At 35.5% G+C, this 23,127-nt stretch overlaps 1 protein-coding gene across 1 annotated transcript in view; it reads right to left on the bottom strand.

The window, feature by feature from the left end:
• Positions 1-183: 183 nt before the first annotated feature.
• The window catches only part of KNL1 (kinetochore scaffold 1), a 64,130-nt gene continuing 41,186 nt past the window's right edge, over positions 184-23,127 (bottom strand). The window contains 14 exon segments of the mRNA XM_012181202.5: positions 184-1,518; positions 1,520-1,613; positions 2,357-2,479; positions 3,190-3,308; positions 3,517-3,626; positions 4,303-4,371; positions 7,075-7,175; positions 7,628-7,729; positions 8,967-9,006; positions 9,167-9,244; positions 14,285-14,372; positions 15,342-15,458; positions 16,277-16,367; positions 18,464-18,579. Of these exon segments, the coding sequence (XP_012036592.3) occupies positions 1,495-1,518; positions 1,520-1,613; positions 2,357-2,479; positions 3,190-3,308; positions 3,517-3,626; positions 4,303-4,371; positions 7,075-7,175; positions 7,628-7,729; positions 8,967-9,006; positions 9,167-9,244; positions 14,285-14,372; positions 15,342-15,458; positions 16,277-16,367; positions 18,464-18,579 (1,272 nt within the window). The 3' untranslated portion in view covers positions 184-1,494.

Here is a 23,127-nt window from a genome sequence, read left to right as displayed (position 1 = left end):
AGGGATAACTACGGTTGGTACCTGTTTCTATTATTAAGGTCCTGACATACTTTAACCTTATCTGAGTTTTCAAATAAGTGATTATTTCTAAAGTGAGCTTGCTTAGGCATATCTTCAAGGATATACTGGATACAGGGTTAAAAAACAAAAAAAACTTCATAAAGAGATACCGCTTTAAAAATATTTTACATAATAAACTTACTTTAATAATGCAAAAAATAATCTGTTTCCAATCACTACTGAAGAAACTTCCAAAGAATTTTATAAAAATAACCAATACTTTGAACAAACAGAAAAGCAAATAACTAGATAAATAATACAATTATGTACTCCAAACCCAAGAAAGCAGAGATTATCATTACAAGCCAAATCATCCTTGGAGCTGGTCATTCCAGGTTGCCAAAATGTATAAAACAAAACTTCTACTTTTTTAGGTTTACAGAAAGAAATAAAACAACTCCAGTAAGAAAAAAAATTTCATGGGAAGTTTCAGGGAAACATATCATATTGATGACCTTAAATTTTTTTCAAGGAGTTTACAGAAACAGGGAACATTTAAATATTGATTTTTATGGCAAATGAGTTTTATGTTGACTTTTGAAGCTTAAAAGACCATTTACTATTTTGACTAGTAGTTCAGGAGTAAAAGCCAATCAAGATGGCAGATAACATTCATGGGACCCATAGAACTTTAACCTGATCCCAAAATATAAACCAAAATATTAATATAAATTAGTTTAAAAATGTAAATATATTTGAGAAATATATAAGGGAAACAAAAATGATCATGATTAGGATTTGACTAAAGATCAGATGAAGTTTTTTCAAATTTTTCTATCTTACAGATAATACTGATTATTCAATTATCAATGGACATGCCTATTTTTGTGTATAAGAAAGTGTTTGGCTTCAGAAAACAATACTTAAAAGTTCATTACCATTACCAAAACTTGACAAACCTGTGTTTTGGGTGTGATATTGTTTGAAGCTGTTATTAAATGAAAGAGACTGAGAATCTTGTTGTAAGGCATCCTTCAGAAAAATGTTTTGAAACTGCCCAGGTAGAGGGATGTCTCTCTATACATCTCTATGTATTTCTATATACATCTCTTTACTATATCACAAACACAAAAACAGTATTAATATATTTACATATATGTATCAAACCAAAAATTAATTTTTCCCTACAAAATTATATTAGGAAAATACTAATAGACACTATATAAACCTAAAAATCACAGCCCTAGATATGGGGAAATAGCTAATATTTTTGTCTGTGGTGACCTCTCCTTATACTTAAAAGTTAATTCTTAAAGGGCTTGTACTAAAGCAGAGAGCGTAACTTTAGTGGGAGAAATTTCCATCAAAGAAACTTTACTAGGCTTCTATGACCTAAAGATGAATATTAAACAGTATGAATATTAAACAGTAACTGAAACACTGACATAGTATTAAGTGTACTGTGTTTGACTGTTATAACTGCAGTCCATGATTCTAGTGGTAGAAATGGCTGTCAGTCCTGAAGCAGATCTCGGTAAATTTGTTTGACTACATTCTTTAGGTAGTTGTCTTCCAGTGGCACTTTAGATAGAATGGCAGTGACTTCATCTTGGCTGGAAAGAACAAAAGGCTAATTAATTTTCTGGAAACTTGTCTTCATTTCAACGAAATTCATATTTTTGAGTAGGATTTCTGAATCTACTAGGAAGCACAAACAGGCATTTCTGGAAATAATTAGATGTCCAATCTGAACTGAGATTCTAAAAATAAGGCCTAAGAACCAATTATGTATGTAATTGTGAGGTATCCTGACTTAGCTGCTTTCTCTGGCAATGAAAATCTAAACTACTGGCATTTGCTGGTGGATTTGGGGTGGACATATTCTATACTCTATCACCTTGCAATCTGTCAGCAGTGTATACAAAGTCACAAAACATACAGTAGAAATGAAGTACTTTTAAGTCTGTTCCACAAACTAATTGAGAAAAGCACGATGACTACATAATTCTTAAAGTGATTACTCTGTTTTTAAGGCCATGAAAGTTGTTCAGATGTGACCTGGGCTAAACTTAAGCAGGATTTTTTTTCCTTTTCGATTCCTGTTTCAGGAAGGAGTTACCATAAAATGGAGCAAATATAAAAAAATAGACCAATGGTCTCCAGTATTCACTGGAGATAGCAATGAAGGTCACTGACTTCAAAAGAACAAATTCTTCAAAATGAAATCAGAGCGAGAGGTGACTTCTGGCTTTCACTATGGTCTATCCATTTTCTGACCACTTTGAGAAATCTTTCGAAAGAAAGAACAAAGGTAAAAAAGTAGTTGCGAGCCCTTTCTTGCTTGCTCTTTACTCACCCAATGTTTCCAAGGTGATTTTGAATAGAGAAAGGTAATGGGACTGATGGGTAGTGAGCTGAGAGAGACAAAGTTATCTCAAACTTTGCAAATGCTGCTGAGCTGGAGAATAAAAGCTTCAATCTATAAAAGACAAGATCCTCAATTAAAAACACAAAACAAAAATGGAATGAAACAAATACATTTTCTTTTTATACTGAAACTATGGTATACATCATTGCTTATCAAATGAACAGAGGGTAAAACATCTGGAACAAAGCATGCTTATTTTGTATTTTCATCATTAGTCATGAAACTATTAATTAAATTATTTTAATAAGTTTTCGACTAACTACTTACCATCATGGGTTATGTCCCCTAAAATTCATGTATTAAAGCCCTAACCCTAAAAAAAAAAAAAAAAGCCCTAACCCTTAGTACATCAGAATGTGACCTAATTTGTAAAGAGGATCATTGCAGAATTAATTAGTTAAGATGAGATCGTTCCAGAGTAGGGTGGGCCCCTAATCTAAAATGACTGGTGTCCTAACAAAGAGGGAACATTTGGACACAGACATACACACAGGAAGAATGTCATGTGAAGATAAAAGAAGCTACTGGGATTACATATTTACAAATAAGGAATGCCAAAAGACTTCCCGCAAATCACCAGAAATTAGGAGAGAGGCATGGAATAGATTCTCTTTCACAGCCATCAGAAGGAACTGATCCTGCTGACACTCTGACCTCAGACTTCCAGCCTCCAGAACTGTGAGACTATGAATTTCCATTGTGTAAGCCACCCAGTTTGTAGCACTCTGTCATGGCAGCTCTACAGAAACTAATACACTTACTCAGTATTATTCACATCTATGCTTATTAGGTTATAATTTGGTCCCCATCGCTTTAAAAACTCAATCTCCTCTCCAAGGAGTTTGCAGTGGCTCACTACCAGTGAGATTTCTTGAAGCATCTGGGAAAAACAGAAAAAGAAAAGATGAAAGTATAAGAACATTTTAGGGTTTAGTGACTCTTTTATAAAGAATACCCCAAAGTTGAACAGTTTAGTATATCTTAGTATATTTATCATTTCAGGATTCACTATTACATACATAAAATTTCAGTTCTGCTTTCTGGAACAGTTGACATAATTTCCTTTAAATATTTCTGTGGGAATTTACCTTGGGTACCTGATGCTGTGTTGTGCATGTCTTCTTCCAGGATTCCTGTTGCTCAATGTACTGGAAAATAAGGCTATGAACTAAAATGGAGGAAGGAGGAGCTTTATCCTCTGAGGAAACAAACAAACAAACAAAAATCAAAAGCAGGGTATTACTTATCATTCATGTATTTTATATATATATATACATACACACACACTAGAAATATTAACTAGAAATACCTTCAAATAACTAGGTATTTAACTATCATCTCTATTTTATTTTCAAACACATAAATCATATATAGTGAACATTAAGTCACTGTGATATAAACTCAAGCCTTTATCACATACAGAATAAAATTGAGATAAATGTGTAGGTTTAAATGTAACATAACCCTGAGTTTAAATTCTGGCTTTCCTTACTACCTGAGTGATCCTAAGCACAATACTTATTGCTTCTGAGCTACAGCTCTCTAATTGCAAAATGGAGAATAGTGTTGATGTAAGTAATATACATGTCTGATTCAGAGTAAGTACCCATAATGGTAATTTTTAAATTATGGAAATAGCTATTACTCAAGATTTAGTAATAATTTTTTAAAATTTCTTTTAAAGCCCATACAATATTTAGAACAATTCTCAAGCAGTTTTTGGTCTAATATACATTTCTAATTATTATTGTTGTTTATATTTAATTTAGTATGTAAAAGAGTTCTCAAGGAACAATATACACTTATTAAATAATTTAATTAATATTAAATAAATTTCCAAAAGAGTTTTGTTGGATTAAATGTTCTGAACTTACCATCTAACAGAGATTGAAAATTCAGATCAACAATCTTCCTAGAAGCCTTGCCCAGGAAAGGGAGACCAACTAGGAAAAACCAGCACAAAAACAGTATTTCTTTTTATCATCTGATTTAAAGCCACATACAACCCAGTACTTTAGAATCCTATTCTTTCTGGGTAGCAGGATTTTTTCATAGATAGTTGAAGCTTTATCCCTGAATCATACTATTCTCTGTGTATGTAAAGGTTCCCCTGAGAACACTGAACTATATTAACTGGCAGGCCTTTAAGGAAATTTAAGGTGTGGGACAGTTTTGTAAATTTATCAGGGCCTCCTCCTTTGAACCCTAACTTCTGTGCAAAAATAATATTCTTTTTAGGAATCATATAAAGAAGACGACTACAACCTCCCTATACCTATTATCTTTGTAAAAATACAGTGAAAACAATTTATGCTTTTAGCATCACAGTAATTTTAGCCACTCCAGTATTCTTGCCTGGGAAATCCCATAGACAGGGGAGTCTGGCGGGCTATAGTGAATAGGGTCACATAAGAGTTGGATGTGACTTAGCAACTAAATAACAGCAATGCATTTTAGGTAGCTAGGAGAGCTGATTGTTCTTCCATACACCAGAGTTATCTCTTGTCTCTAAGATTGATTCTTTTCACTCTGTTGAATATTATCTATGCGTTAGGCACTGAGGATATGCTAGTGAGACAAACAAACATGATCAACCTATGCTCTAAAGAATTACAACTCAGGGGGACACACAGATAATTGCACTAATCAACACACCAAGAACTACAAACTGTAATAAGCACAATAAAGAAAACTGCATGAAGCAATGAGAACATATGCCAGGAGGGCAAATAGCAAAGGGAGTGAGTAAAAGAAGAGTCAAGGAAAACTTTCCTGAGAAAGTGATAATTTAGTTGAGCTCTAAAGGACTATTAGTAGACATTTACTTAGTGAAGAGGAGGTGCTATGGTCTGAAAATTCATAGGCTGAAAACCTAATGCCCACTGTGATAGTTGTAGGAGGTGGGAACTTGGGAGGTGCTTAGATCATAAGGATGGACCCCTTATGAATGGGATTAGTGCTCCTAAAACAAAGACCTTGAAGAGCTAGCTAGTTATGTGAGGATACAATGAAGAGTCTGCAGCCTGGAAGAGGGCCCTTGCCTGACCATACTGGCACCCATATTTTGAGCTTCCAGCCTCCAGAACTGTGAGAATAAATTTCTGTTGTTCATAAGCTACTCAGTGTATGGTTATGTAAAATTTTATATTTTAAAATTTTCTCTAGTTGCAGCATGCAGGCCTCTCTTGTTGTGGAACATGGGTTCTAGGATGTGCTGGTGGCTCCGTAGTTTCGGTGCATGGACTTAGCTGTCTCAAGGGTGTGGGATCTTAGTTCCCCAGCCAGGGATTGAACCCATGTCCCTTGCACTGGAAAGCAGATTCTTTACCACTGGAGGTCCCAGTTTATGGTATTTTTAAAATGGCAACCCAAAAGGACTAACACAGGGAAAAAGTTTCCAGGCATAAGAAACATCAGGATGAATGTCCTGAGGTAGGATGGAATATGACTGAACACGAAAGACCATGATCTTTTAAAGAAGTGAAAGAAATTCACTGTGGCCGATGTGCAGAGAACAGTGTAAGATGAGGAAGGAAAAGGAGGAAAAATTCAATTCATTCAGGGCTTTACAGGTTATAAGCATTCTGATTATCAGTCTAAGAGTAGGAGGTACATGACAAAATTTTCAACAATTATTACAGCTACAGGAAGGAGAAAGAAATAGAGGGGGAAAGAAAAAGTTCCAGAAAGACTACCTATAGTGTTATTGTACAGATTGGAGGTATCTCTTGGCAGAAGAGACACAAAATAGTAGATGAATGTTAAATCTGAATCAGTAAGTCTTACTCATAATTTAGATATGCCAGGTAAAGAAGAAAGAGGTATAGAGTTATTCCTAACTTTTAATTTCGGATCTGAACAGAAGTTGATGGTATTCATTTAGAAAAGGAACTTTTTTTGGAGGGTGAGGGGGCGTTGTTCTACACGATTTACAGGATTTTAGTTTCTCAACCAGGGACTGAACCTGGGGCCATGGTAGTAAAAGCGCAAGTCCTAATCACTGGACAGACAAGGAATTCCCAGGAATGTTTAAGGAGAACTGGGCTTGGAGGCTGAGAAATTATAAAGATTCAAAGTTTCAATTTGGCCATGTTCACCCAGGGCTGGCCATGCTGAAGCTGTTTCAAGAGAAGAGACCTAAAGATACTGACAGGAGATTATAACAAAATAGCTAGGATTCTATTAAATTACCATCTAGTGATGTTTACCAATTTTGATAAACCTACCAATCAATACAGAGAGTATTTCCAATTAGCTTTTTGGGTTAACTTATGTATATCAAAAACCCAATCAAGAATCATCAACATTAGGAGCAAATCCTCCATCACAACAGAGACAGATGGGAAAAAAGAAATCAGAGTAAATAGATGTGAAGAGCATGTTGATCCATTTTTCTGGATAGGCAAAATTTCTATTATCTAATGTAATTCAACAAAGGGCAACTTTCACTAGCTGGTTTTTTACTTTTTATTTAATAAAATAAAATTCTATTATCACTAAATAAAGTGATTGCCTCTTTTAAGATTTTCAGCAGTACTTTCGTCATGTCAATACATGTTAATATTGTATTAAAACAAAGTATGAATCTTTAGTAAGTTTAACCATATATTTATCTGCAGAGGAATTATCTTATTCTTGCTACTTACCTACTGGCTCTCCAAAGGTAATGATGAGTTCTATTGTGTCATAAAGAAAGGTGAATACAGCTTGATCATCACTCCACTCAATGACATCCCATTCAGACAAGCTGAATAAAGAGAAAAAACAAAAGAACATTTTTTAAGATAAAAGAAGAGAGTTAAGTTCTTCTACCATCTGAATAGTACCATCAGCAGCTACTGGAGTTTTCTACTGGCTTGGGAGACATTCATTACTCTAATTCCAATACTGTGAATGTACAAACTTATGCTTTTGAAAGAAATAAGAACTGACTCAATTTTGAGTTATTTTTCAGAGAAAAGCCAAGTCTAGGCAATATAAAATATTAAATATCTTAACATTACAAATTTCATAGCTCTCCCACCTTGTATACTTTCAGCTTACTGTTGAGTATATTAATTCTTCTTTTTGAGAATACATTGCATTATAGGTTAAAAACAGTGATACACATTACAAACACATGTCAACTGTACTAGTAGACTGAGACAACCACAATGGTACAGGATAAAACACAAATTAATGCTGCCTGTTTTCCCTTACCTCAATTGATCCAGCAACTCTTCAGTTCTCCTTGTTTGTTTTTGCACAAAGTCTAATTGAGCAAGGATCTGCTCTTTCTGTATTTCCAGCTCTAAGAAATTTCTGCAAATCAAACCAGGTATTCACAGAAAGATAACGTCACTGCTAGAGAATTCAGACATCATTAAAATAAAAGTTTATGACAAAAAGCCATGTGCTAAATGGCTCCCCAGTGAGGTGAGTGATGTATATTTTTGCATTTTTAGGTTTTTTTTTAATAAACATTAAACTAGAAGTGTGGGTCTATTACTAAAATTTACATTTTCCCCCCACCCCATCCCACCCCTCTAGGTTGTTACAAAACACTGAGCTCCCTGTTTTATACAACACTTCCCATTACTGATCTATTTTACATATGGTAATGTATGTTTCAATGCTAGTCTCATAATTCATCCTATCCTCTCCTTCGTCTGTTGTGTCTAAAGTCCGTTCTCTGTGTCTGTCACTATTTCCGCACTACAAACAGGTTTGTCAGTACCATTTTTCTAGATCCCATATATATTTATTAATATACAGTATTTGTTTTTCTCTTTCTGACTTAATTCACTCTTTCTAACAAGCTCTAGATTCATCCACCTCACTAAAACATGTATCCTTATGGCTGATTCACACTGTTGTATGGCAGAAGCTAACACAATATTGTAAAGCAATTATCCTCCAATTAAAAATAAATTAACAAAAACTAACCTCAAAAAATTTTAATTTTTATTTTGATGTTAAAAATGTAAGCATAATGTAGACCATAAGAATGCCCACCTCAAAAATGAAACATGCCATAATTTTGGTGCATACATTTGGTTTTGTTTAGCTTATTAGAGCTAAACAGAATTTATATTTTGTTAGTCATTTTGCTAGCATCAATTTAATTTTAGCTAAATTATTATCACCTATCAAGTTAATGTTTCCAGTTGGAATTTAACTGGCTTTGTCATTATTTGTATTTGATTTCTTTGAGTCTTATAGTTAAATAAGATCCACAGTATAAGAAACACATACCTCATTTTTTATTTATTTACACTTAAGTGTCATATAAAAGCAGTTTAATGCTAGATTTTCTTTAACAGGATCCTGATATTACACAAGCTTGAGAACTACTGCCTTGGATTAATGCTCTGTAAGCAATAAATGCTTAGAGAATACTGCTAAGATGGCCTCCAAGGTCAAGTGCAAAGTGGAGTAGAAGCCCTGGCTCAACCTTCGTCAATATTCATGTTCTCAGTCTTGTCAGTTTCTGGAGGTAGGAAATCACTTAACCATGTGGAGGTTGGCATATTTTCTAACACTCAAACTGAAGGCTAACCTTTGAAGCTTTTCTTCCTCAGTTTTCAGCTGTTCCAGTTCTTTGAAAAGAAAAACAAAAACAAAGTGATCAGAATGCACACATTAAAATACTGGTAAAAAAATCATCTGTTTTATTGAAAAGTCTATCTCATTAATCTCATTTAAATAAAAAACTCAGAGGATTTTTTCCCCATTTACCTCCCTAATTAAATCAGTTACCTTTTTCTGCAGCTCTCACTTCAGAATTCAGTTCTTCAACAGGACTGTCTTTCTGTTCATCCTCCAAATTCTTAGTTTCTAAAATAGACCATGGATTAAAGTAACTCAGTCAAAAATAACTGAACAACCAGAGATGAAAAGAAGAGATGGTCCCAAAATGTCATGTTAAGAATATTTCACAAGCATTTATCTTAACCCACCTTTTCCTTGACAAAAAAGCATTGAGATACAATAGTAATTTTATAAGACTTGTTCTAGTGACAGATGGAAATTTTTTATATATAATTTGCATACATCAAAATTATTGTTAGGCAACCCCATGGACTAAGCAGGAACCATACACATATATAAATGCACACACACATATTTAAATTTATTTCTGATACCTTGGAATCATCCTTAAAAGCCTCTCTCCCCACATCCAAACCAACCTTAGACTTTTACCTCAGATATATTTTCTGAATCTACTTTTTTCCTTCACCACTACCAAGTTCCCTTTATATAAGCTATTGTTCTTTATTAACCATACCATACAAAAACTGCTTAACTTCTTAATTTACAGCCAATGCTTAACACCCTTTAAATGGCTATTCACTGGTCTCAGAAAAAGTCAAAACTCCTTAAGAGGCCCTCCTTGACCCGGTCCCTAAAGCTGGCATCTCCAGCTTTATCTCAGACTATGTTCCCATTTGTTCTCTCTTTTCTAGCCACATTTGCCTTATTTCAGATCCTTTTACTTGGTATATTCTTTTCCATAGAAAGGCTCCTGCCTGTGTTATTCATATTGAACAGTCTGCTTTTTCCTCCCTTCTCACTTTAGCCCCGACTTATTCTTCAGACCTTGGCTTAAATGCCACTTCCTCAAAGGGAAGCCTCTCCTGAACTGACAGATTTCTACTTTAGGAGCTTACGGCACCGTGGAACCACTCTTCCACAGCAGTTACCATAAAACTAATTAATGCTTATAATCTTTCCTCAATATTGCAAAAGCAAATTGTCAAATCAAAACATATTTGAATGTGATCTCCTATAATCTGAAACTGAAATAGCATCGAAGCTCTGTATAGTACTGTAAAAAATTAAAGTATGGAAGCCTTTCTTAATGTATGAATGTTTGAATTAAAAGATAGTAATGGGAGAATTGACAAATTAAAAAAACATACTCCACAAAGGCATAAAGTTTTGTTTTTAATCACTACAGTAGTCTTAGCACCAAACACTATACGAGGCACATGATAGGTACTTCGTAATTTGCTCAAGGAGTAATGAAGAAAGGAGACAGAAACAGAGAGCCATTCAGTAGCAGCTAGAGAAAGAGTGTGATTGTTGGTACTTTTAAAGGTGAGAAATGAATATATTCAGTGGAGGAGGCAGAGAGGTTGTAAATGCAAGAGATAAGGGAAAGTCAGTGTGATAAGATTTCTGAGAAGACAAGAGAGGCTGCAATTCAAAGTTTAGGTGGAGAGATTGATCTTAGGGAAAAGAAAGGAAGGATGAAAGAATGGATACAGATATATAAAAGTTTGGTTTGTCTTGTAGCAGGAAGTTTAGAAATTTTGGCCTTAATGGCTTCTATTTTTTTTTTTTTATAAGTGAAAAGACAAGGTAATGAACAAAGGGGTGTGATAGTCTAAGTCTATGGACTTCATATATTTATTACCAGTTCAATGGAGAAAATATACACCAGGCACTTTTTCTGTGCAAAGCATAGTGCTAAGAACTTTGAAGGATATGGAGAAAAATAAAAGCTGATCTTTGCCCCCATGGAGCTTACAAATTAGATAGGAAAGTAAACTATATAGAAGTAACTATAATTACAATTAGATATGATAGGTACAATAAAATAGTCATAGCAGCTCAAGAGAGAGAACACTATACCTTGGTAAAAAATATAAGGAGAATGTATTAGGCAAACACAAAGTGGCAGAACTGCATAGAAATGACAAGATTTGGTTGGAATTTAGAATGCGTAAGGGAATAATAGTAAAAATCATGTAAGAAGGGAATATCTGAAAATGATGGTTGAGAACGCTAAACGTTAAGCTCAGGAGTTTGGACTTTATTTTGTAATAAATGGAAAGGCAGAAGTTTTTCAGGGTAGTAACATAAAAGAAAAGGTGGCAAGAATTCATGGAAGAACTATACAGAACAGATCTTCATGACTCAGACAACCACGATGGTGTGATCACTTACCTAGAGCCAGACACCCAGAGTCTGAAGTCAAGTGGGCCTAAGGAAACATCACTACGAACAAAGCTAGTGGAGGTGATGGAATTTCAGGTGAGCTATTTCAAGTCCTAGAAGATGATGCTATGAAAGTGCTGCACTCAATATGCCAGCAAATTTGGAAAACTCAGTAGTGGCCACAGGATTGGAAAAGGTCAGTTTTCATTCTAATCCCAAAGAAAGGCAATGCCACAGAATGTTCAAACTACTGCACAATTGCACTCATCTCACACACTAGCAAAGTAATGCTCAAAATTCTCCAAGTGACGCTTCAACAGTATGTGAATTGTGAACTTCCAGATGTTCAAGCTGGATTTAGAAAAGGCAGAGGAGCCAGAGATCAAACTGCCAACATCTGCTGGATTATAGAGAAAGAGAGTTCCAAGAAAACAGCTACTGCTTTATTGACTATGCCAAAGCCTTTGACTGTGTGGATCACAACAAACTGGAAAATCCTTAAAGAGATGGAAATACCAGACCACCTGACCTGCCTTCTGAGAAATCTGTAGGCAGGTCAAGAAGCAACAGTTAAAACTGGACATGGAACAACAGACTGGCTCCAAACTGAGAAAGAAATACGTCAAGGCTGTATATTGTCACCCTATTTATTTAACTTATATGCAGAGTACATTATGCGAAATGCCGGGCTAGATGAAGCACAAGCTGGAATCCAGATTGCCGGGAAAAATATCAATAACCTCAGATATGCATATGATACCACCCTTATGGCAGAAATTGAAGAGGAACTGAGGAGCCTCTTGATGAAAGTAAAAGAGAATAGTGAAAAAGCTGGCTTAGAACTCAACAGTCAGAAAATGAAGATCATGGCATCCAATCCCATCATGGGTCCCATCCAATCCCATCACCTCATGACAAATAGATGGAGAAACAATGGAAACAGTGACAAACTTTATTTTGGGGGGCTCCAAAATCACTGCAGATGATGACTGCAGGCATGAAATTAAAAGATGCTTGCTCCTTGGAAGAAAAGCTAAAACTAACCTAGACAGCATATTTAAAAGCAGAGACATTACTCTGCCAACAAAGATCTGTCTAGTCAAAGCTATGGTTTTTTCAGTAGTCACGAATGGACGGGAGAGTTGGACCATAAAGAAAGCTGAGTGCCAAAGAATTGATGTTTCCGAACCATGGTGTTGCAGAAGACTCTTGAGAGTAACTGGGACTGCAAGGAGATCAAACCAGTCCATCCTAAAGGAAATCAGTCCTGAATATTCATTGGAAGGACTGATGCTGAAACTCCAATACTTTGGCCACCTGAGAAGAAGTGACACACTGGAAAGACCATGATGCTGGGAAAGATTGAAGGCAGGAGGAAAAGGGGACAACAGAGGAGATGTTTAGATGGCATCACCAACTCAATGGACACGAATTTGAGCAGGCTCCAGGAGCTGGGGATGGACAGGGAAGCCTGGTGTGCTGCAGTCCCTGGGTCACAAAGAGTTGAACACAACAGTGACTGAACTGTGACAGAACAGTGACAGTGTCAGAACTGAACAGTGACAGAACTGAACATAATGAATACTGTCCTTTATAATTATTAATCCTGCAGCAATGTAAAGGTTGGACTGGAAAGAGACAGAATGAAATTAAGAGCGTAGAAAGATTAGTTAGAAGATCTGAAATAGCACATGTCAGAATTAATGATAGTGTTAATGGGAGCAGGGAAGAATACAGAAGATATTGAAGCAGATATAATAGGATTTGATAAGAGAAACTCAAAGACAATAAAGGTTATGAGCCTTTTACAATTTGTAAGAATGGTGACACTGTTAATACAAATGAGAAGTATCACAGACAACAAATTTTTAGATATTATTTTGAAAATGGAAGACAATAACTTCCATTTTTTCACATAATGTTTAAGGTGCTTAAAGGACACTTTTGTTGAAAGGTTCAGCAAGAAGGGGAAATATTAAGTCTGGAACTGAAGAGAAAGAGAAAGATGCCCTCATGCAAAATGGTTACAAGTCACTTGAAGGCAAAAATCTAGGACATCCCGGGTGGTCCAGTGGATAAGATTCCAAGCTTCCAATGCACGGGGCTCAGGTTCCATCCCTGGTTGGGGAACCAAGATGCCACATACCGTAACTAAGCCTGCATGCCACAACTAGAGAAGCCAGCACACAGCAGTGAAGACCCACAGCAGCCTAAATAAATAAACATTTAAAAATGGGCAAAAATCTGTGTATATATTTTTCCTGACACTAAGTACAGTATCTGGCAGGTAGTAAGTAGGTGCTGAACAAATGCTAGATGAATTTAACTGAATTTGGGAATCATTCATATAAACATAATTGTTAAGGCAAATGAAAGCATTAGGGGAGAAAATATAGAAATGAATAGATGAATGCTACACAAGGGCTTAGTTAGATAAGGGACAACAGAGGAGCTAAAAGAAACAGTCAGGAGAAAAGAATAGTATCAAGATAGAGCAATACCATAGAGTTCAGGGACAAGAATGTTTCAGGAAGAAAAGAAGAATCAGCAGTGTCAAATACTGAAAGAGATTTAGATGGCTAAGGACTGAGAGCGACCAAATTTGATGATTATGTGAAATTTTGTGATCTTTGAAAAAGCGGTTTCAAGATAAAACTAACAAGTCGGGATAATGAGAGACCAAACTGAAAGGATAAATAAGTTCATTTATTAAAAAACAACACAAGATTACGGTCTAAGTTATGAAGAGTTTTCCAAAGAGACTTATTATTTTGGGTATCTCTTGATTATATGAATGACCACAGTAAAGGAGTTGCTCTAATTTAATGTCTCAAGCTGCTAAATACCAGGCTTCAGCATAGTGTTACTAGCAAAGTAGGGAAGGATTTAGATACAATTAAATTTTCTTTTGGAAAAGTATTCAAGATATTTTACCTATTTCCACCTCGGTGAGACAGTTATCAATCTTCTTAAGTATATTGTCCATCTCATTTATCCTTTTATGAAGTTTCTCTCTCTCACTCTAAACACACAATATCATAGACTGTCAAGTTAAACCTCAAAACAAAACATTATAACATTATAAACAGTTCAAACTGCTAACATCACTGCTACGTCTGATTTATGATCAAGCAAATCTTTTTGTTTGTTTGTTGTTATTTTCATTTTGGCTGTGCAGTGCAGCATGCGGGATCTTGGTTTCCAACCATGGACTGAACCATGCCCCGTGCAGTGGAAGTGCAGAGTCTTAACCACTGGACCACCAGGGAAGTCCCATGAACAGGCAAATCTAAAAGATTGAAACTTCTAGTCTTGTCTTAAAAAAAGTTTTTTAAACATACATAACAGATTAATATTAATTCATATTTTATATTTATTCTATATTTCTATGTAATATATATAACAGAGTTTATAAAAATGATCTATGGTCAAATAAATTTGGGAAACACTAATCAAATAGAATTATAGCATTTTTTCTTTTTAGACCAAAAAAAAAAAAATTTCTGGCCTTAGACTTTAATATGCTAGCTATTATATTTCGTCAAAAGGGCGTCACTGTATGTAACACTTCCCAGACTTATTTGCCAATGAAAAGTTTTTTCATGTAGGACTTTTCTTCAAGGATGACCATTTTGGAAAATGCTATTTTTTTAAAAATACACGCATACACATGCATAGCTGAGTATGGACTATGAGAAGATAATACCAGAGCAAAGTCCTTAGCAAAGGAAGATCATAATTCTATATTGTTTTATTTCAATATATATAATTCGAGATGAGACATACACCCCTATTAGTAAATATATTCTAGAATTACTCAAGATGCCAGGATTTACTACTTTCCTTAAACTGACCCTCACTTCTTAAGAACAATTTTCAGTTTTTGCCCAACTCTCATTCACATGTCTCCTAAGGAACATTCTTCATATTCCACAATCACTATAAAGTAATTTTAATAGGTATTTCTAAGCTCTTCATGGTCTCAAATTACCTGAGCTGACTGCACCAGCTTGCTGTATAGAGCCACTTTTCCTTGGTGAGTAAACACTTTAGTCATCTTGGTAAAACGTGATTTTATTTTGTTCAAGTAAATTCCAAAGGCCTTCAGCTGTAAAGTCAAAGATTACACTGCATTGAAACAAACGAGTTAGAAAAGGCAAATGGTCTGGGAAGGCTGGTTCAGCTGCTACGTGCTAAGATTTGCCCATCCTAGACTATGATTCCTAAGGCTTATTTGCAAATTTAATTTCACTTAATAGGTTAAGTCCAGAACCAAAAATTTCAACTTTAATTCCAGTTGAATAATTCCAGTACAAAATTCATTTATATTACAAATTAGAAAATGACAGGTTCTTTAGTTAATAAAACTTCAATAAGGGCAAATATAAAATGAGTTGCTTATTTAATCAATTAAAGTCTATCTCTTCCCTACCTAAATCTAAGTGAAAAGCGAACAAGAAGGGAACTCTAAATTTCAAATGTATTTCATATATTAAATTGATCATGTAAGAAGTGTAAGATTCTATACTAATAATCATTCATATATAATAAAATCTTACTGACATATTATACCTGAGAAGTAAACTAAAGAACTCACCACTAATTATCAAGTGTGAGTGTGTGTATGTGTGTGAGTGCTTAGTCGCTCAGTTGTGTCCTACTCTTTGTGACCCCATGGACTGTAGCCCTCCAGGTTCCTCTGCCCATGGAGATTGTCCAGGCAAGAATACTAGAATGGGTTGCCATGCCCTCCTCCAGGGGATCTTCCCGACCCAGGAACTGAAGTGAGGTCTCCTGCATGGCAGATAGATTCTTTACCAGCTAAGCTACCAGTGAAGTCCAATTATCAAGAAAAAAGGTACTAATTTCACAATAAACATTGTAATGACTATACTGATTCCCATTCAGAAAATGAGACAAAAGTACCTCCTCATCAGAGCAGTGTTTCATTTTTTCCCACAGGTTCCTATTTATATCAGTTAACAGTTTATCTTGGTTCAGTGCAGAAAGCTTTAATCTAAATAGAGAAAAGTTAATTAGCAGAGTTCAGAAGTCAACCTGAATGATTCAGTTTAGATCTACAGGCATACTTAATTTTTCCTAGTTCTTTTCTACATAAAGAGGGGAATTCACTCAGGAATAGTGGCCAGTCTGACTATTTCAACACTTGTAGAACAGTTCAAGAATGTTATGATTCAAAAAAAATTTCCCTCCCAAATAGAATTCTCATCTCAATGCAGCAACTTGTTCCAAAATGAAAATACTGTTTTGGTCAAGAAGCTTATTTGGTTAATGAATACACTGTTCAATAAAGTTCTTGGTGAAATGAAAAATATGTCTTTTATTTTTACTTAAAACCAAACAAACTTTTTGGTCAACTCAATATGTTGCTTATAAAGAATCCTTTAAGGGCTTGTGAATGCATAATTGTTGGAAAGTTGTAGCTATTAAGTTAAAGTTTCCAATTCCGTTCAGCATTAATAAAAGTAGCAAAGTTACCTAGTTAATAAGTATAGGGAATAAATTTTTATCAGAGTTAGAAGATATTATAAACAGGCACATAGGTACAAAATAAAATAGTAGAGCACATCTAAACAAACTTTTCATTCTATGCAATGAATCTATTTTATTCAAAATAAAACATTCTTAGACAAATCCTGAGACACCCAACTCTTAAATAACATGAAGGTAAGAAACTTGTCTTGTTCAGGGATGAACCCCAGGATTTAGTACTGCGCCTGACACTCAGTAGGTGCTCAGTACTTCATTCAATGAACAAGCCAGAAACAGGCAAATCTGCAGTACTATAATTTAACAGCATCTTAACTTTCTAGTTTTAGAACTATGAAAAGTGAAAGTGAAAGTCGCTCAGTTGTGTCCGACTCTTAGCAACCTCATGGAGTATACAGTCCGTGGAATTCTCCAGGCCACAATACTGGAGTGGGTAGCCTTTCCCTTCTCCAGAGGATCTTCCCAACCCAGGGATCGAACCCAGGTCTCCTGCATTGCAAGTGGATTCTTTACCAGGTGAGACACAAGGGAAGCCCTTTAAAACTATAATTCCCTTTACTTATTGAGGTAACATTGGTTTAAGACACTGGTTTAAAACACTGGTTATATGTTTCATGTGTACATTATATTTTGACATCTATGTACACTACAGTGTGTTTACCACCAAAAGTTTTAAAACTGCATGATTCTTAAAAGATTACTTCGTTTCTTTTCTGTTTGTTAGACTGGTTCAAATTCAGTTTGACAGTTCTAGATAAGTATGATATAAACACTGCCTTGAGTTGCAAGGTTTGGTTTACCTGTGAAAATCTAGATATACCTAATTTGTAAATTAGTCTGCTGCATCTACTAACACCAAACCACTGAGCTACAGTCTTGATTAAAACCATGTTCTTTTATAAATGCAAACTAAGAGCAAATGTGATAAAACTATAAACCCAAAGGCAATCTTACTTTTAGGCACTATATAAATCTCTAAAGGGTACTATCTTCTTTTAAACATGTTATTTTGGAATTTATGATATCATAATCTAATAATTATTGCTTATAAGGACCTTTGTTGTCATCGTTTAGTCACCAAGTCATGTTCAACTCTTTTGTGACCCCATGGCTATACCCTGCCAGGCTCCTCTGTCCATGGAATTTTCCAGGAAAGAATACTGGAGCGGGCTGCCATTTCCTTCTCCAGGGGATCTTCCCCACCCAGGGATTAAACCTGAATCTCCTGCTTGGTAGGTGGATTCTTTACCCCTGAGCCACCTGGGAATCCCTATTAAGGACATACTCTTTGCTGAGAATGACATGCAAACTTCTTATATATACTACTTCTACTGCTCATTATATACACTACTTCTACACTACTAAGTAGGTATTATTATCCTCAACTGATGAATGTGAAAATGAAGGTTAAATAACTTACATAAGTAGCCAAGAGTTGAACTTTCATCTGACTACAAAACTGAAATTCTTTCCCATATACTATATTACACTGCCAATTAATACGGTCAGCTTTTCTTATGCCAGTGTTATTCTAATCAAAATCTTGTCACACAGATTATTCACCCATCCAACAAAACACACAAAAGATGGAAACTTTCATACTCTTCAATCTTCTGGCAAAGAGCTTCACAATCTTCTTTATAAATCTGTATCTTGGGTCGGTAAACATATTGACTTAACATCAGGTCTTCCAGAATAGGTGATGTGTTTACAGTAAACTGAAAAAAAAAAAAAAATCGCTTAAAACTGGTATTTGAGGACCAAACCATGTGCAAGGACTGTTAAGAGTCTCAAACAGTGCTTGAGACGTGAGTGCTTACTTTTACAAGTTCTACAAAGGAAAAATGGAAAACTTTAAATTCATATACCTAGTAAGCTACAGTTGGAATTTGAAATAAAGTCTCTGACAACAAAGTCCATTTCCCACAGATGTTTAGAGGAACCGTGGAAGTTCCACACATAGGCTTATAAATGATTTGAAAATGTTTATGCATTTGTATAAACACCTCAGTAAACTTGCGTGGGAGAGAGAAATGGTTATACATTGTTTTTTTTTAATTCATTTCTTAATTAAAGGATAATTGCTTTGCAGAATTTTGATTTTGGTCAAACCTCAATATGAATCAGCCATGGGTATACATATATCCCTCCCTTTTGAACCTCTCTTCCATCTCCCGCCCTACCCCACCTCTCTAGATTGATATGGAGACCCTGTTTGAGTTTTACACATTGTTTTAAAACTATCAATATCTGAAAATTCAAACTTATAAAAAACCTCTTTATTGAAAGAAAAAAAAAAGATGCCAGTTTCCAAGATTATTCTTTTCTATTCTCATTCACTAGCCCTGATCCTTACTTCTATCCCAGGTTAAACTCAGACTTTTCTGCCACACATAAAATGAAGCAGTAAAAATCTGGTTATTTTAAAAAATGTATTACAATGTCTTTTGGACATTTTTTAAATGTCTTATAGCTCTAACCCAGTGACTTTCTGATGTCCCTAATGCAGTGTTGGAAAAACCAATTTAGCCTATTACATATAAAATCCAAAGAAAACACTACAAATGTCCATTATTCACAGGCAGTATGGCACAGAATAGGTCATTTTAGCATTCTAGGTTTTGGCCTCATCTATAATATGGGTACAATATTGACCAACCTCTTAAGATCAAAGTAAAAGTTTTTTAAAAAGGTACCAAAGTTCAGGGCCTGCTAAATAATCTAACAAACTTTAGTTTCCTCTCATTCTCTCCTTTCAGTTGATAAATTAAAAGGAAATACAAATGAGGTTTTAATTTCATTTCTCTATCTGTAACTAGTTTTCTAACATGTTGTCAAAGTGTAAAAAGGTGCTAAAGGCAATGATTACTGATGACTCTCTTTCTTAAAAAGTAGTTTTAAGGCTAAATTTATAAAGAAAAATCAAACCTCTATACTTCTCAAAGAAATCAGGCCTCCTTGGGAAAATGGCTGACTGTCTTTCATATAGGAGCCAAATACTTGATAAAGGAATTTTTTTTTTACAGAAGTATTTGGACATAATATGGAAAAATGAAGAAAATTACAATATCACTACTTTACAACTCCTCTAATAAATTGCTAGATCTATATAACGATAACTTAATGGTGATCATCACCAGACATTCACTCCTGACGGAAGGACAAGTATAAAGTAAACTTGGAAAACAAAAACATGTCATCTGATAAAGCCTCTGCCGATATACAGAAAATACAAAGGACAGAAGGACACGTTAAAACGAAAGTTAGGGTATGCATAATGGGCAAAACACATACTTAGCAGAGTATGGAAAAATCTGGTTTCCTCCAAAACAAAAAAAGAGGAGAGAGAAGGAAGATGGGGGGAGAGAGGGTTATTGAAGGGGACTTTATACTTTAAAAGATAATTAAGAAAGAGCTATCAATCTCATTTGGGTTGCAGTTTAACAAACTGGAAAATAATGCAGACAATCAGGGAAATATAATACTGACTGAATAATTAATCACTTAAAGATAAGATTATCATATTTGGACATAGTTTAAAGAATCCTCATCTTTTCACGGATACACACTGAAATACAGATAAATTGATGATACCTGGGATTTCCTTCAAAATAACCAGATGGAGAGGTAGGGAAATATAGAGACAAGGGTTGATAGTTTTTTTTTCAAGTCTTTACTGAATTTGTTACAACATTGCTTCTGTTTTATGTTTTTGTTTGGCCCTGAGGCACGTGGGATCTTAGCTCCCCAAGGAGGGAACAAACTTGTATTCCCTGCATTGGAAGGCGAAGTCTTAACCACTGGGTTAAGGGAAGTCCCAGAAGTTTATAATTTTTGAAGTTTGGTGATAGATACATGAGAAGTTCATTAAACTATTATCTACTTTTGTATATGTTTGAAAATTCCTATAACAGCTCAATTTTTTTTCTTTAAAGAGTAAGGTTTCTCTTGAACCTTCATAACCACAAAGTGAAACACAGGACTATGTTCCCAGAGATTCACCAGGAATGTCAAATGCAAAGGATATCAGGCTTATGCACTGTGGATACAACTGAATGCAACTGCCATTGCTGTAATGCAATACATGGGTTAAACTGCTGCTCCTTGTGTCCAGGACTACATGCACAAGTCACTCCCTTCCCTTGCCTTATCTATTTTGATTAAGTGCCCAATTTATGCACTATCAGCTCTTAGATATTTCAGGCCTGGTAAGGGTACCTGCAATAGTTCCACAACTGCACTGAAAGGGAATATTTGGTATGAAACATTCCTTGGGCATGCAGAAGGTCATGGGGCACTAACACAGAATCTTTTTTTTCCCTCAGTTTTATTGAGATATAACTGACATATAGCACTGTGTAAGTTTAAGATTTATAGCATAATGATTTGACTTACATGCATCATGAAATGATTATCACAAGTTTAATGAATATCTATCACATGGAACAATAGACATAGAACCATCCAAATAGGGAACCAGTACATCAAGGCTGTATACTGTTACCCAGCTAATTTAACTTATATGCAGAGTACATCATGTGAAATGCCGGGCTGGATGAAGCACAAGCTGGAATTAAGATTGCAGGGAGAAATATCAATAACCTCATTTATACAGATGACCACCCTTATCGCAGAAAGTGAAGAACTAAAGAGCCTCTTGATGAAGGTGAAAGAGGAGAGTGAAAAAGTTGGCTTAGAACTCAACATTCAGAAAACTAAGATCATGGCATCTGGGCCCATCACTTCATGGCAAATAGATGAGGAAATAATGGAAACAGTGAGAGATTTTTTAGGGGGGGCGGTGCTCCAAAATCACTGTAGATGGTGACTACAGCCATGAAATTAAAAGACACTTGTTTCTTGGAAGAAAAGCTATGACCAACCTAGACAGCATATTAAAAAGCAAAGACATTACTTTGCCAACAAAAGTCTGTCTAGTCAAACCTATGGTTTTTCCAGTAGTCATGTATGGATGTAAGAGTTGGACTATAAAGAAAGCTGAATGGAAAAGAATTGATGCTTCTGAACTATGGTGTTGGAGAATACTCTTGAAAGTCCCTTGGACTGTAAACAGATCCAACCAGTCCATCCTAGAGGAAATCAGTCCTGAATATTCATTGGAAGGACTGATGCTGAAGCTGAAACTCCAATACTTTGGCCACCTGAGGCAAAGAACTGACTCATTAAAAAAGACCCTGATGCTTCGAAAGACTGAAGGCAGGAGGAGAAGGGGATGACAGAGGATGAGACAGTTGAATGGCATTACCAACTGGATAGACTTGAGTTTGAGTAAGCTCCAGGAGTTGGTGATGGGCAGGGAAGTCTGTTGTCCCTGGGTTGCAAAGAGTCAGACATGACTGAGTGAATGAAATGACTGAATGATCACCTCATACAGATACAAAATTAAAGAAATAGAAAAAAATTTTCCTTGTGATGAGAACTCATAGGATTTGCTCTCTTAACAACTTTTATATACAAAATACAACTGTGTTAACTGTATTTATCATGTTGTACTTTACATCCCTAGTGCTTATATATCTTACAATTGGAAGTTTGTACCTTTTGACTGCCTTGATCCAACTTCCCCTCTCCTCATCCCCACCTCCGGTAAACCACAAATCTGACCTCATTTTTTGAGTTTGTTTTTAAAATATAACTGACCTACAATACTATGTTACTAGTTCTTCTTACACAATATAGCAATATGGTATCTCTACATATTATCTTTAGCTGGTGCTACCAGCTGAACTCCTGCAACTGCACACACACATGGGTGCCAAACATACATCTCCCTGTCTGCCTCAGAATGCCTCCCTAGTTCCAGCCTAAAGGAGACTCATGGTCATCTAAATCCTGTAACAGATGCCCATAGTTGTGAACGTCCTTTTCCACAGCCCATACATTACCCATTTCTTTGGCCCTTCTCTACTTTGGGGTTTTTTCTTAACTACTTTTTTTGGCTGCACCACATAGCATGTGTAATCTTAGTTCCCCAACCAGAGATGGAACCTGTGCCTCCTGCACTGGAAGCATGGAGTCTTAAATACTGGACTGCCAGGGAAGTCCCTACTGTGGGATTTTAAAATTTCTTTCCTGCTATTGCATGAACTCTTCTTACCATCTCTTTTTAAAATTTACTGAAATACAGTTGATTTGTCTTACCCTCTTGATGGTTCCTTCCCAGATATATTTCCCTAACTCTGCCTTTCCTGACCTCTACAAAGCCTGAGACCAAAGGGGAAGAGTCATACTAATTCATACTAATA

This window comes from Ovis aries, chromosome 7 (genome assembly GCF_016772045.2).
Source record: "Ovis aries strain OAR_USU_Benz2616 breed Rambouillet chromosome 7, ARS-UI_Ramb_v3.0, whole genome shotgun sequence".
Taxonomy (NCBI): Eukaryota; Metazoa; Chordata; class Mammalia; order Artiodactyla; family Bovidae; genus Ovis; species Ovis aries.
Note: the sequence above shows the minus strand (reverse complement) of the source record. Positions and strands in the feature narration are given on the sequence as shown.